Genomic DNA, 16,297 nt, shown 5'->3' with positions numbered 1-16,297 from the left:
GGCAAAAGAGACAAAATAAAATCACTGACGTGGAGAAACAAATCCTGCATCAACCAACATTTGGGCTCTGCTGCAAAGGAATATATCTTCTAAAAACAGAGGTTGTGTTTTTCTGTTTTCCACTTATATGTGCAAAAAATTAAATTATGAGGCACTTAATTGTAACATTACTGCTATCACTGAGAGGTTTGATGAAAAATCAGTTTCACAGTATTGAAATGTTGTGTGCGCACCAGATAAGAAGACATTTTGTCTTTTTACATCTGTTATAATAAATTCCATAGAAAAGATTGAAGAAACCATATATTAATTTAAACTCAATTAAGTTAGTTGCTATTCATATTTTAGAATGATTTACAATGTGTGAAACATGGCGTAATCTTCAGAACTACAGAAGTTGTTTCACCTGAAGATAAAACCTTTCTTACTCTAAAGCCCAGGCCCTAATTCACACAGGTATAAATTTTACTAAAATTTATCAAAACCATCTGACTTTTAAAGAAATGGCGTAACAAAACTGTATCTCATTTTTTCTTTATTATCCCCTCTTTATCCCCTCTCTTATCCCCTTCCAGATGGATAAAAATAACGGTTATAGCTCTATTCAAGAACAAACTGATAATGTAATTTGGGCTGGATGAAAGTAAATAGCTACCCGGCCGAGGCATACGCACCACAGAAAGGCTACACAAACTTGTAGAGGAAATCCTAATCAAATTTGGGTTGGCAAAGTGCATTCCTGACAATCCACACAATACCAAAACCAATTCAATTTTACTGGTTGTTATTCACAAAGAATGGGCACCGGCGTCTGCCCATTGTGCATTAATAGCCCTACTCCAACTGTTAGGGCCTTTTGTCGCCTGCCTAAATTGAGCCTTCTGTGCGGTCACAAGTCCTGCGAGCATGGCTAGGGTGAATGTGCAGAGCACCAGCAGTGCATTCAATACTAAAAAGGGGGAGTGTTCGTCTTGTATACACAATCGAATAAAGTTCTTTTACTGCACATATGTCACAGTCAGATGAACCAAGTCTGAGTCCAGAGTTTTCTTTTCAATAACTCTTTTTAGCTGCAGATTAATTGTTGCTTACATTTCACTTTAAAACTTGTGCCCCTTTTCAAGTAAACTTTTGTTAGGAGGAGATTAGATTTGTTAAATAAAAGAAGTCTGTGTAAGCAGTATTTTTGGGTTTAACTTTGCATGCTGTAATTTTAGTTTGTCTTTATTATTGAACCCTGAGACTTTTCAGTCGGTCCAGTTGTAGTAACTGACACCCCAGCCCCCACTGCTTTGTTTCTATCAAAATAGCCTCTTTCAGCTAGAGCAGGGAGAGCTGTCTCGGCAAATGAACTGCTCTTTCTCACCAGATGTGTAACCGTGTTTCGTCTTTCACTAGCGACAAGCTGGAGCCAGCTTCTTCCGTTAGCTGGGCCCATGCTACATGTCTTACAACAACACAAATGTAAGGCCTTCCTTTGCACATATGTTCAACTCATTTCCCAATGAATTTACTATTTGAGAACACAGCCTGGTCTCTAGCAAACCAACCAGCTGTTAAACATTACTGTATTTACCATTAATAAGTAAAAGATAACAGTTGATCTAAGTTAGTTTACTTTTATAGTAATTTATAATCAAACCTCATTAAAACAAATTCTGTTACATTAATCTCACTTATTTAGCATTTCTTTTTCTTTGGCCTAGCTGAATTTGGTAATGGGACTCAAATCTTGATGAGAAGAATCCCTAATAAGAAGGACAGTTTTGTTGGTGCCTGTGAGTGTTGTCAACAAAGTTGATTATATGTTAACTTTAATAAGAGTAGTTTTGGGTTCAGAGAGGTAACCATGTAAATAAAAAAAACTCTTTTTTTCTGAATTATAGTTTCAATGACACAGTTTGGGCAAGATCTAAAAAGGTGTTATTAAAAAATTACAAAAATATAGTTTTGTGTTGAAGTCCACATCCATTATTTGTTGACTGGTAGTTCCACCAAAATGAGTGCTTTTCATTTTCTCTTCAGTGTAATCTGTGGAAGCTCTGCCAAGTACAGGTTAAGCTCCCTGAGATTTCACTTCCTGTAGTCCTGTCTGTCAATCACATTCTGGCTTCTGCAGTGGAAACCCCCTTCACTAAAGCTAGGAATTTCCATCTGCAAGTCACAATACACCCCCTCCCCCCACACCAATCCCTGTATTCTTATAAGTGATTAAAGATTGTGGAAGGAAATGAATATACTATTACATCATTTTTGGCTAAAAACCAAACATCTTGAATCACAAATTCAGACTTTACAAACTTTGTTACTAATACTTTGTTCAAACAGCTCTATTTCCACTTTCATGGTTTATTTTCTCTTAAGGCTATAGAAAGAAATCTTGTTCATTTGCTGATAAAATCACCTATTTCTATAACATGGAATAATAGTGTTCTGATTTTAGTAGATTTTTCCATAAACTAACGCAATTTATCAAAGACAGCCAAACAAAATTACAGGCTGTGGCAGTATCTCTCTTTTTCACCTGATAACACAGCAACAGAAGCAGGGAATGGTTTCTATCAGGTTGCTTCACTTTGTATAGTTTTTGACAGCTTGGCTTGTCTCCCCTTCCCTTTCTGCTATTTTCTCATTCTCTCCCACATATGCTCCTCTCGCTATCTCTTTGTATGTGAGTAGCCTCTTTTTTCTCCAATTTTACTCTCTTGCCTTCTCTGTAAGCTCCCTCCCCTCCCCGTAACCTCACCAACAACCCCCCCCCCCCCCCCCCCACTCCCCTCACCCCCAACAAAACACTGTCTCTGTATCTTGACATTCCACCATCGTCTTTGGTCACTGGTATATATTTAGTTTTGAAGAATAAATGAGCATTGCACTTCTCAATTTTTTTTTTGTTTTTCCTCTATAGCACAAGATATGTGAGACGGTCATCAATAATGCAGAAATGTTCACACCTGTGTACTTATATGGAGACTGCACTTGCACTTTCTCCTGACCTGAAATGTATTTTCTACTGCCAAGCTCATTAATCAGAAATATACTGCAGCCTTGAAATTTGTGCAGAATCACCAGTGGAAGGGTAGAAACAACTGTTTACGCAGAGGACTTGCAGTTTATTTGGTAAAAGGTACACCTTGGAAAGTGAAATCAAAGCACAACAAAAAGCTGAGAAAATATCTGCTCCATGTTATAATGTTAATATGCTAATGTACACCAGAAAGTGAGGAGGCAAACTTAACACTAAACTGTACTGCTCTAATTACATTATGCAGATGTAATGACAACATGCCATTCAAAGAAGGTTTCCATATAATCTCTAAACATACAGTAGAAACACCAACAATCACAGCTTTGCATTAATTGTCCAAACACTGTAGCGTACTAAGTGCGAGATAACAAAACAATGTTTAATTTAAAATTATTAAAATTTTAAAATCCTGCTTGTCAGTCCCAGACTCAGCCAAAACATAAATGGCATTCAAGAAGACAATGAATTAAATTTTGTTTAATGTCCCTTTCCACAGATTCTAATTTACATTGCATTTTTAACAAAACCGTTGACCTTATAAATGCTGGCATTTGTACAGCTTCAACAGAGTAGGGTTTAATCATGCTTTTCCAAAGCCATAAGGGAAAATGTTTTAACTGGTGGATGGATATGGCCTAGGAACAAAAACACTGGGATTGGTCAAATGTTTATTCTCACTGCTTCCGAAAACAGCCTGACAAGAAGATGTAAAGGTCTGGGGAATAACCCATCACTGTTCCTAGGGTCTAGTAATAATCATACATAATCGTTTGGAAATATAGCTAATAAGAAATATAATGAATGTTAAGCAAAATCGGCATTAGGCACAAATTACATGATATTAATAGTTGAACAGGTGCAGAAAGGCGCTTTAAATGAGGTAAATGAATAAAATGTCCCAGAGCACAACTGTGTGCACTGACAAAAAGTCAATCACATGAATTATTCAACAACTGAAGCTGCCAGCAAAGGTCAGCTTTCTTTGACCTTTGTGACAGGAAGTGAAAGGAAGCAATGTTGACTAAGAAAACTGAAATCAGTCTTCAGCTACTATGCTACTACCACTTAAAAACTTTAAAAAAAAGCCTTAAATTACAGTTATAGATGAATTAAAACTTCTTATCCTAGCGCATTTTTAATAGTATACTTAAAAGTATTATTCGAAAAAACTTAGCCTTTCTCAACAATTACATGTTAAATGATATTGACAAACCCAAAATGATGTAAAAATCATGAATTTACATTGTTTCAGAAGCATTAAAAATCATAATGTTTTCTACATAAATTCAAAGGTCAATGAAAATGCTTTAGAAACCAGCAGGCTTGAAATTCAGTAACAGCTGTTAAACCTGACTAAACTTTTCACTAAACTAAAGCCACTCCAATCGCTCCAAGAGAAAGAAAATGGGATAAACAGATGTCTGGCTGCTGTATAGGAAAATAGGACACACTTGGAATGATAAGTCTCCTGAACTGTACAGAAATGCCAGCTCTACAGGGGATGCCAGTTACTACTAGTAAAGATGCCAACTTGCTATTTGACTGCACGGGTGCCACTGGGAACATTCTGCTGTGTGTGCTATCCGTAATGTATCGTGAACCCATTTAATGTATCCCAGCACAGCTACCACAGCTCTCACCAGCGCGTTGCTGTGCTGTGTTGTGATTGTAATATAATCCTGCCTCCTCTTGTCTTCCTCAACAATCAGTCTTTTCAATTTTCAACAGTTGGACATTGCATCCATCTACATTGAACCCACACAGGGAAGGAAAAGGCAAGAGGATGTACCTTTCCAGGAATTTCCGCAGTTAGCAATAAAATACACTGTGCTAGCACGGAAGAATTATTTTAGCCCAGATTATGGTTCTAATTTAAACATTTTTTGCAGCATCCTGTAATCATTTAAGACCATCAAAATGTATGGATGAAACAGGATTTATCTCTTTAGATTCATGAGATATAGACAATGGGTGTTCTTAATAAAGAACATCTGCTTTTTGTTTTCCCAGAAAACATTATTTTACTATGAAAATGATATTTTCATCCTGCTCAGCAGAACAACAAAGCAAGTGTGCTCTTTCTCCACCCCCTTCACCACCTCCACCACCCCCCATCACCCTCTTCACCACCCCATCGCTCCCCAACCCCCATCCTTCCATTGAATACTTTTAAGTCAAAAGACTTTCCTTTAACAGTTTATTTGCAGTAAGCTGCTATGTTTTTTTTTCACCTAACGATGGACAATGGCTTTGATTTACGGAACACTGCTTGGACTTGAGCTGGAACAAATGTGTGGTCATAGATCTCAATTCAAGATTGAATTATTGGTTCATATCCTGAGGACAAATATGCCTTATCTGTTCAGAACCTGCTAAATGTGTCCGAGGGCAAAAAGGAACTGGTAGAGCGTGCTCCCTGTGATTCCTTTTAGAACCAACTAGCCAAGTGATGAGATTGCTCACACGGGGGGGGGGGGGGGGGGGGGGGGCGGGGGTACTCTAAGCCATACAACAAAATAAGGAAAAGAAACTCTGCAAATGCAGGTTTTCACTTCAACTTTGTTTTAATATGAGCAATGACTTGGAGCCCTAATGTGCCCTTTATGTAGACCTAAATGTTTATGCTTTACCTGTAATACTTTTCCAATACTTGTCAAGACTATACACTTTTCCACCCTTCTTTCGAACTAGATTTGTGTAAAGCAGAGCTTTACAGTTCACCAGAGTTCCTCAGTTTCAACACAGCACTTGGTATAGAGTGTAACATTAAGCTCATTAGAATTCCTATGTTTGCAACTGTTTCGTATACTTCAAGTAAATTTAGAAATATGCAGCAGATTTCTCGTAAATAATTTAGTTTCTGGCATTTGCACTAGTTATTACTGTAAACCGCATAACAGTTATTCTTTAAGCTCATTAATATGTTTTGCTATAGTTTTGGTTAGCCAATAAAACACAATTGCTTTATAAGGAACCATAAAATGATGTAAAAAGGGGGCTCAGTCCCCATGTATATTTTTCTATTGAGTGTCTATGTATTTTGCAATTATTTGTTTTCGAATATTTTGAAATAATATGTTCCAATTATGTTACGACAAAGCCCTACAAATGCCTCCAAACCAAATTATAATATATTATTATGATTTATTTATTGTGTAAATTTAAATTCAATGTATTAGAATTGCTATTTCACCTTTCCTGTTTTTTTCACATAAATTATATTGCATGTTATAATCCCATCATTATTGATAACACAATAAATGTACATTATTAATGTGTCTTTAAATTACATCATAATATCTGCTCAGTACAGATGCTCAATAGCCACTGTCATGAAACACCATAATAACTTGAGTCATAAAATGCAAAATCATTCCTATAACTTCAGTCAGACAAATACAATGTAGAATGCTGATATTAGTGAAGAATATTAAGAAAAAATATGCAGTGCATTTATTTTCAATATTCATTTAATAAACTAAAAAGTGTTACTTGTATTATAATTGCACGCTTTATGTAGAAATTCTACTTTGAGTCCATAAGACAGAAACACTAAAGACAAATATAATTGTATTGATTTTTCAACACAAAGTTCCTCAAACTGTTGAACCTGCCTTCAATTGCCTGACACAATCCCAGAGTGATGGCAACAACTGGTCTGCCCTATTTGATTACTAATAAGAAAGATGTCCCCTCTGTCAGATAGCTAACGTTCTCCACTAAGCAAACAGCTATTCCAGCTAATCAAACATTGGCATTGCTCTCTACTGGTGGTGCATATTTTGTCAGGCTTAACTTAGGGTCTTTTCCTGGTTTAATTTTCAGACACTGAAACCAAAGTTCATGATCAGAAGATACCTCAGTAATGAAAGCAGCTGAAACTCTATCTTTGTTCAAAATGCACCAAAGCTTTGAATTTGGGAGCAAGTTATCATACCTATACTTTGCAGTAACTTTCAATATATGACAGCAGCTATTTTATACAAATTAATAACCAGAAGTCTTTCAGCAACATGTATTTCTTTCTAACAAAAGAGGTCAATACATAGCTAAACATTAAACCAATGACAACTAAAAGCAACATAAATACTAAGTTACTGAGAAACAGATTAGAGCACATATCTGCATTTAAAGCCAAAAACTCTCTAGGCATAAAGTACTCTTCACAGTGAGCATGGTGGCAGATGAAACTGCTTCCCTTGACAACTCACAAGCAATTACTGAATCCCCACAGAGTGAGCCACCAGGTTTCCAAGTCAACCCACCTGTGCATGATAACGTAAAAGGACAACAAATGGAACAATGCAGAATGAGCCAAATGCAAAACTGAGGGTAATGGGCATCAAAGAATAAAAATTAGTACTTTCATACCTGTCAATAATGACGGGGTCTGAGGGAGTTTCATTTCTGTTGCCGCAACTTTTTTTGTCACAACACCGGCTATAAACAAAACAGTCAAAAGTACTTTTTAAAATAAGTCATTATTTTCCTCCTCCCACCTCTGCTTTCAACTTTGACATAATCATGGCCAGTGAACAAGCATCATAATGGCAATGCTAAAAGATTGGAAAACAACATGTAATGGTGTCTCTCTTTGCATTGATCTCAGAAAAGAAAGAGGCAGGAGGCTTGGGAATAAGTTTTCACAGCTTCCGCTTTTGTTTACCTCTAATTGTCAAGCTGTTATTTCTGGAGAAGATGCAAGGTGCCACCTTCAACCGATATTTCTGTGGGGCATTTATTAATTGGAATCACAACAGTCTGTATGCCCCTTTTGTGATTTTAAAAAATTCTTTGTTAAATATGTTTCAGAAATGTAATTGAAATTGGAATACGGCAAATATGGTTATATCTTTAAAAATCATAGTTGTATAATGGTTACATGTCTAAATTGGCTAAATTAACACCATATGGTAGGCAAAGTATATAAAGCCTTTTAAATCTGACAGCTAAAGTGATTAAAGAAAGTCTACAGTCTTCCACTTACAGCTTAAATCACATCTGTGCTCTCTTCTATGTTAATTGCAATACATGCAGTGGTGGATAATAAAGAAATTTCACTTTATTGGTTGTAATTTATATTTATTACCTAGTATAGGGAAAACTATGCTTTTGTATATTAGCACTGTTACAGTACGTTTTAAGTGAAATGACATTAAGCAATAAGCATAATAGCTAGGAATAGTATGCCCCTTAGAGTATGATACCTGCTACTGTAGCCTGAAATCCTGGCTGCACTTCCTGATCAGCTCAATTCTAACAAGCAACTATATTTCACATTCAATACATACAAAATCAATGATGCATTTTTATTTCCCTTGTAGGGTGAAACTCTTATGGCAGTTAGAAAAAACAGGTGGGAAATTGCTCTTCTGACACAAATCCTGGTGATGTGCATGCTATCTAACAACAGTATGAACAATGCATCACTGCTGTGGAGAAAAGGTTAACTGACAGTATCAAAATCAATTCTCACATACATGAGCTCAATAAGTACAAAGAGTTTCTTTTTTTTATCAATAACAGATTATGGTTTATCTGTGGCTCAATGTAGTAAAGAGGAGGCCAGTAAAATGACTGAATGATCTGTGACTCCTATAGCATCACTGACATGCATCAACTATGACCTGTTTTCGTTGTTTTTATTTTTAAAAAATACGTTAGAGTCCCAGGCATATTAATCCGGTGCAGTGAACAGCATGTTAGATTTAACTTTCTCCATGTTCAAGGCCTAAGTATTTACAAGAGTTCCAATATGGGTAATAAAGAATTTCTTACAGTTAACTGAAACATAACTTGCACGATTTACTTCTAAAATGCAGTAACTCCTTCTATTTATATGGGTGGGGAAATGTTGCTTTATTTAGTGCCAAAATAATAATATAAACTGCCTATATGCAAATAAATAATTATAATTTCCTACATAAAATGTACAGTTGTTGAGACGTCCAAACGTTAGTTTAGTTTTGGTGCCTTGCGTTTTAAACTGAATAGAGAATAAATTGTGTGTAACTTTTCACATTGACAGAGCACCACATGCACTATAAATAGCTTACCTGCACATAATTTCGTGTGTAAGTAGGACTCTGCACATTTCGGGATTTTTGTCTTGCCCTTCGTATATTATCGGCTAAAGCAATGATCAAGAGAAACAACAATCAGCTATTTAACATTGAAAAGTTAGGCATCAGCAAAGACTAAATGCCGCAACACCAGGTTATGCAGAAACATTGATCATTTAATAAAGGTGAAAATGGGTTTCAGACCATTCTAAAAGACACTTTCCCTGTTATCCATTAAACAAACTCCCATATCTTTAAGGACAGATGAAACGGAAAAGGCCCGAAACTGGGATTTCTGGCGCCTTGTCATTCTGAAACCCACGGTCACGCTTAAATCAGTTAGAACTTGTCCTTAAGTAAGGTTGTCATTCCCAGGTATTACTTGTCATGTTAAGTACTGAATGTGTATTTTACAAGTGGGGGCAAGGATTCAGTTGGGTGTCATCTCGACAGAAACGCTAATCGGTAAATAATATTACATTTGCCTCGCATCAGCCCCCACTGTTGTTAGGGAAGGGGATGTTAATGTTATTTATTTTGTGGCGGCAGAACAAGTTTTGGAGCAAATTGTGTTGTGTCTTGCGTCGTCGTTTTGCTTTCCCTCCCCTCAAAAAAAACCTGCGGATAGTTTTTGTGACTTAGCTCGTGGAGCGAATCTGGTGTTTATTTTTCAATTACACACAATGATTTTTTCTAAAAAGACAGTCTGGGTGTACGGTTGAGTAATTATTGAGCATTCGCTCTAACAGCAGCCAGATGGTGGGAGCTCTAGGTGTGTTCGCCTTCTCCTCGCTCGCCTTTCAGCGACTCTTCCACAACGAGCAGTGCGCACAAACGCACCAATCTTTCTTACAACTCAGCTGAGCGCATCGGATCCCAGATCCAAGCTGTCTGCTCCCTTATTATTCATCTAACAAGATTCACTTTGCTCGCATTGGAACGAAGCTCAGATACTTATTTGTTGTCACGAAAACAGAACATGACTTAAGTTGGGGAGGTTAGGGCGTCCCCTCTCAAAACCCTTTTCTATGCGCCTATTGGTTTGCATTTTTTCTGTTTATATGTTGCTGCAAAAATCTGAATCAATAAATTAGTTGTTCTGCGCCTTTGACTCTTTGATCAGTTACAGGGCTATTTCACATCAATCAAGTTAGGAGATTAGCGCTTTTGAAAAGCCTCATTTGCAGTATTAAAATAGGAAGACGTGTGGCTAAATGAGCAGTTATCTTTTAAAATAAGATAACAGCCCTTCATTTCAAGCTATACACCCTTTTAATTAGGCGACGGCAACCCCGATAAATATGTAGCTGTTAGATACAATGAAAATAAAACCACATTGTCAACTTACAGAGCACTGAAGAACATTCAGGGAATTTTCTGACCCATTGAAAGAACTGTTGCAAAGGGGAAATAGGACTGGGGGTTTCATGATAGCTGTCAATCGCTTGTCAGATTTAAGACTTTAATTCAAAAAATAATCATCTGTGGGTTATTTCATGATTTGTGTGGGTACAAAAAAACGTTGCTTAAAAACTATCCTCTCTTTAAAATTTGTGAAATCACTGCATGGTCACAACCTTAATTTGTAAATTTGAATTAGGAGGCAGAAATCTGAGTTCATGAGATGAATATATGGCACATACGAGCACGTTATGAACCAAAACCACTTGACCAAAAAGTGCAATAGTCAAGTGAAAATAACGGTTTCCAGCGCATAGAGGACAGAGCCAGTCGTTCGGGCAATTTCTTGAATGTTGCTCTTTATTTTAATTGCAATGCCTTCGAGACAATAAAATTGCAGCGTAATAGAAAACAAAATGTATTGTGGAGATGGAGAAATATTTGTCGTCTTTCAAATAGAAGTGTAAACGTGCCGACTCCCGTGGCTAATTACTGTGCAGCACTTTTGATCAACCGCACTTATCATCTTTGAAGTTGCAGAAGACAGGCTAAATAATTTAATAAGCAACTGCCTGTAATTATGTTATTTACAAGGTATGACAGACAGATGATAAAGAAATACAGCTGATCTCAGGGAATGGACGGTTTCGTGACCCCTGGCGCACCCTCTCAAAGCTGCAGCTTCTGGGCAGGAACAAAAGTGGAGCTGAATTATGGAGACTGAGCTGAGAGGTGAATTTGAACTAGAAGAGGACACGCTGACTTTTCACCTGAACGCATTTAACTCCGCAGACAAATGGAGAAGCCAACTGCTAGATCATCTCGTTCTACAGAAATGAAATCACGCCCTACTTCACATAGTGCGAACTGAACGCCAGGAATTTTAAAATACACACATAGAGTAAAACTTATCTAAACACATATAAAATGTGTTCTATTTCAAGTCCAGCAATTCATTTAAATTTTTTCAACTTGTAAAAGTATTGCTTTCCTAACAACACGTGAAACTGTGTACAATATTGAGCTCTGAGCTTAAATGAGAAATACGGTTGTAAACTTTCTAATGCAAAAATTAAAGTGTTTTTTTGTGACTGTCTCACCTGTTTGGTCATTGAATCGATGAGCCTGACATAGAGATCCTGTTCTGTCCGCACCCCTAGAAATAAAGTAGTATCAAATTTAACGGTACTTAAAAAGGGAGACGCATGGTAGCAATGGAAGAACAGTATCAACATACAGGTCATTCAAAAATATAAAGACAACTTTGCGTACTATACCGCTCTGTTAAAGGGCACTGTTAATTTGGGAAAATATGGAAACTGATCTCCTTGTAATAAACGCAATAAAATGAGCTGATAGGCGATAAAACATGAATAAAATATTCGTCAGAGAAATAAAAACTGTATCCCAAGAAATTCATGAATTCTTGACATTTATTGTAAATTTTATGTTTAGTTGAAATGTGTAATTTGCAGTGCAGTGGAGCGTGGAGGGCTGGTCTTTAACCGGGCGAATGTTTGTCTCATACTTTGTATATTTTCTTTTTCCACAAGTATTCCATAATACTCAAAGGGTATTGTCACAGATGTCACAGATATATTTAACATTCTGATTATGATATTCAAATTTGGAGTCCATGGTCAATTGTGAGAAAAGCAAGCCAAGAGCACTGTTTTAATCTTTTTGCTCTGAAATTTTACTTTAAGGTTGTGTTTCCCAGCCTGCGTTTGACTGCTGCAGTATACTACTCCAGAGATTGCCGTGCAACAACACGAAAAGGGCATGAAATTAAAACATTTTCAAATTGAACCCTGCTTAAAGGTGTGGGAGCAACATCATGTTCACTTTTAAAGCAAAATGCCCGATAAATCAGGAGAAGCGACGTTGAAATGCTAATCTTTTTACTTTCTTTTTACACTCAAATGCTAGCCAGGTAGGACCTCAAAGTTACAAAAACAGTGATTAATATCTACACCACATGACTCGCATTCATACTCCATTAAAATACATAAAGAAAGAGCAACCAGTACAGTTCGCTGGATCAATTCAGTTCAACTTACCATTGCTGTACAGTAACTGAAGTTTGTAGTGTATTCCATTGTTGGTTTTCTCATTATTTGGCTCCTAAAAGCAACCATTATAAATGAATAATTATATCGTTCATTGTATTCCACAGTTCATTTTTCAGGTCTCTTTAAATATATTTGTTTATAATTAACTGCATCCCATGTCAGTATCTGACTTATTAAGTATGCGGTAAGTTTTTGGGTTCTATCAATAGGAAACATTTTGCTTTTAGGCTTTTGTAATAAAATAATATTTACACACAATGTCATATATAGGCAGCTATTTTTTTTAGCAGCCGAGAACAGTTAGAAGAAGCAGAACTACACGTGGTTTGGGCGCCTCTTGAGTACCGTTATGCTTGTTAGTTATTGTGCACTTAAAGAGATAATAATTTCTACAGTGAGCAACTTACTTTCTCTTTCTCCACAAAGTCTACATAAGCTGTTCTCTCGATCTCGACGGGCTGCCCCTGTCTGTCGTAAAGGGCCAAGACGAAGTGGAAAAAATTGGATTTTCTTAGGTTTGAGGGCGGCTGCTTTTCAAAATGTGCCCGAGCCAGACCCACGCCGCTGCGGGAAAACAATAACAGTGTATCGGTGAGAATTAGCTGCACTGGAGACAGAGAGCAACTGATGAAAAACATGGGAGATGGGAATCACATTTGGGAGACTAGAGGTTTCTTGATTTGTCGCTAGCAGTAATATGATGTAATGAAAGGGAAAGTGAAGGGGAGCAGAGGGAGAGGGGGTAATTGATAGAGTATTGAGGGGATTTGGTGATTTTGGGTCGATATGAGAAACATAAAAAAATCAGATGGAAGGTAGTATTTGATTATACATACCTCTGGGCGGCCGTGTTAGCATCCACTACCCCAGCAGTGTGCATCCATGATCGGACCGGATTCATCCCACTTCCTAGCGGTTCCTCTTTCATGGTCGTCCCACCTCTTGGTATATTTTCCTGAATTCCAAACATTAAAACAATTTTTTCTGCAAAACCAGCTCCTGTACGGTGTTAGGATCTAGGAGATGTCAGATTTTTTTTTCCCACGGCGAATGGAGGGGGGAATAGATGAGAGATGACTTTGCTCGTTATGATCAGTAAGAGAAAAGCCGAGTTCAGACTTGCTTCCTCTTCAAGCTGTCCTGTATTGGCACGACATAAACAATTTCAGGAGTAGTTCAGCGCTAGTTGGATCGTGATCCGTTGTGGAGAAAAGTACAACTAGCGGGAAATTTGGTTTAAGAGTTAAAAAAAATGTTGTTTGTTGATGTTGTTCTCTCAGTGTGGTGTCATCCTGCTACAGCATCAAAGGTATTCTGCTTAGGACACTGCTGAATCGACCACTTCTGACAAGGTTCTCCTGCTCCAAAAGACAAATAAACGAAAAATGATTACCATAGAGGTGTTCCTGGACACAGGAGAGGTTGATTAGGGCCTTTAGCGTCTCACAGAATGGATGGAAACATACAAACTCAGCCCTCTTTCCCCTAGGAATGGATCCTTTCCCGGGAGCCAAAACTCTAAACCCCCGGGACCAGCGCTGACAGATTCTGACGTTTAGGGGAGGAGACAGCGGCCATGTATGGAGCTCTTATTAGCATAACCAATCGGATCGCTGCGAGGCTTGTGATTGACAGCTACAACCTGAGCGGTTGGCTGAACTGTCCTCCTTTTCTCTTGCTCCCTGTATATATTTTTTTCTTCCTGTACTCAAATTGACAACCAATAAAATCAAATGCAGACATTATTATTTAACATAATGAATTCTTTAGGAAAAGATATATACAACGCGCATGAATTGTTTGTCTTCAAACAGAAATCAAAGGGGCACAATTGTTACCTTAAACACCAACTGTAGTGGAGAAAGCTGTCAGATCAATACGTGTAGCAAAAATTTGCGGCTGAAGTTTGTATTAAAAGTTATGAAATAGTGCGTGGGAAACGTTTACTCGGTTTAAACACGATTTGTAGCTAGTCAGTGTAGAACACATGTCAGAATATTGATAAAATCAGGAATAAAACCTAAGAAATGAATCACAAGTCTGTTTTTCAAAGAAAGGTGATGATGGTGGCGACGGGGTTTTTTTGGGGGGTGCTCTTTAATATTTATTTAAAAGGATATGTCCTTTTCAAACGTTCGAACAATATGCCTTCTTTATACAGCTTTGAGTTCAATTACTATATTGCGTTCTTTCTTTTATCCATCAGGTCGTGTTATCAATTAAGATTAAAAGATCTGGGAACATCCACTGAATCAATATCCACATTATAAGGTACATTTATTAGAAACAATATAAGGGCTGCATTACGGGCTGTATCAACACAACGAGCAGAAGATTTGAAGTTAGATGCTTTCAGCACATGCGATCACTAGGAATTCCTGAAGATCCACATGTATTTCCAACTAGATTTTTGTTGACTAAAACTAGTCTTTCAGAGGTATTAGCTGGTGCCCAGAGGAGGGGACCCTAGGGACGCAGGCTGCCCCTGTGCTTTTCTTTTACGAAAGGTAAGAGCCCAGGCTGGAGGGGGAGAGAGAATCAGGGATAGTCACTTACTCAATGATCAGCTCTTCCTCTTCGTTCGTATTAGCACTTCCATCCTTTTTTGACAATTGGCACCGTACGTACGCTAATATTTTAATTAATCGGTGAAAATCGAAGTCCGATTTCTGTTATCAGGGGACACCATAACACTTGAATTTCAATACTCCGCTGAGGGTGAGAAAGAGATGTGTTAGAGCAATCTATTTTCTGGTGTTGGGGGGTTAATGACTATTGCGACAGATAAGTGAATTATCAAAGCTGTTGCTATTCCGATTTCAAAATCCATTACATTGCTGGCGTCTAATTAAATACGTAAGTATAATAAAATCATATTTTATGGCGATTGAAAGTAATAAGATTAGTCTTCAGAAGCAATCATCACATATTAACATGCCATATAGATCTACCAAAGCCTAATACTGTATTTTAAAATCAAAATGTGCAGGAAACATTATGCATAATAAATAAAAGAATTTCTGATTTGTAGGAAAGAGTGTCATATCGACAAGGAACATCTGTATTATTAACAAATTTATTGCATTTTTGACCGAAAATTAAATATAAGTTACAGCTAAGTATATCTTGATGCTTTTTTATTTAAAAAATGGGACAATTGAAACCTGTAAACAGTTTAGGCGCATTTTAATTCTGCGAATCACTGGTTTATACATATATGCAAACCACAGTTATCGTAAATTTGCATTAATATTTAATAGCTGCAGCAAAATAAACAAAAATAGTTCATTTTAGCACTAACTAGTCGAAGTGAATGCATTTATATAAATCATTTATATATTTCTTATATATTTAAGAGGGTTTTCCCTTCAAATCTGTTAAACGTGTTTTGCTCCAAGTCACTTACTGTGTTCTTATACCAGATTACACGCGCCGAGGCGATTTAAGTCTGATTACCAAATTATAGGGTTTTAGCCAAATCCTTTTAAAGCTGATACAGTCGACTGTAAAACATAACCTGAAAAGTTCCGCAAAACCGTCACAGAGGCTACATTCGTTCTGCAGCCAAAGAGTTTTAAAACGTATTTGACAACAAATGCAGCTGCACCACTATTTTTTGAAGATATTAGGCGAAAATTAATGCAAATCTGTGTTCAGAAGCCATCTGGCCAGAATAGGGGAATCAGCTGTTCCTCACAACAGGGTTTGGGCTGAATATATTTCGCTCATTTTCT

The 16,297-nt window shown here is 37.2% G+C and overlaps 1 protein-coding gene across 3 annotated transcripts in view; it reads right to left on the bottom strand.

Annotated features, from left to right (window-relative positions):
• The window catches only part of ebf3a (EBF transcription factor 3a), a 123,674-nt gene extending 109,641 nt beyond the window's left edge, over window positions 1-14,033 (bottom strand). For all 3 annotated transcript variants that reach the window (XM_068053342.1, XM_068053344.1, XM_068053343.1), the window contains exons 1-6: window positions 13,400-14,033; window positions 12,971-13,127; window positions 12,552-12,615; window positions 11,592-11,647; window positions 9,085-9,158; window positions 7,400-7,468 (exon numbers count right to left, since the gene is read on the bottom strand). In XM_068053342.1, coding sequence (XP_067909443.1) covers window positions 7,400-7,468; window positions 9,085-9,158; window positions 11,592-11,647; window positions 12,552-12,615; window positions 12,971-13,127; window positions 13,400-13,533 — 554 coding nt within the window. In that variant the 5' untranslated portion in view covers window positions 13,534-14,033. The remainder of the gene's footprint in view (window positions 1-7,399; window positions 7,469-9,084; window positions 9,159-11,591; window positions 11,648-12,551; window positions 12,616-12,970; window positions 13,128-13,399) is intronic.
• Between the last annotated feature and the right edge of the window lie 2,264 nt (window positions 14,034-16,297).

Source organism: Heterodontus francisci, chromosome 20, assembly GCF_036365525.1.
Source record: "Heterodontus francisci isolate sHetFra1 chromosome 20, sHetFra1.hap1, whole genome shotgun sequence".
Classification (NCBI taxonomy): Eukaryota; Metazoa; Chordata; class Chondrichthyes; order Heterodontiformes; family Heterodontidae; genus Heterodontus; species Heterodontus francisci.
Note: the sequence above shows the minus strand (reverse complement) of the source record. Positions and strands in the feature narration are given on the sequence as shown.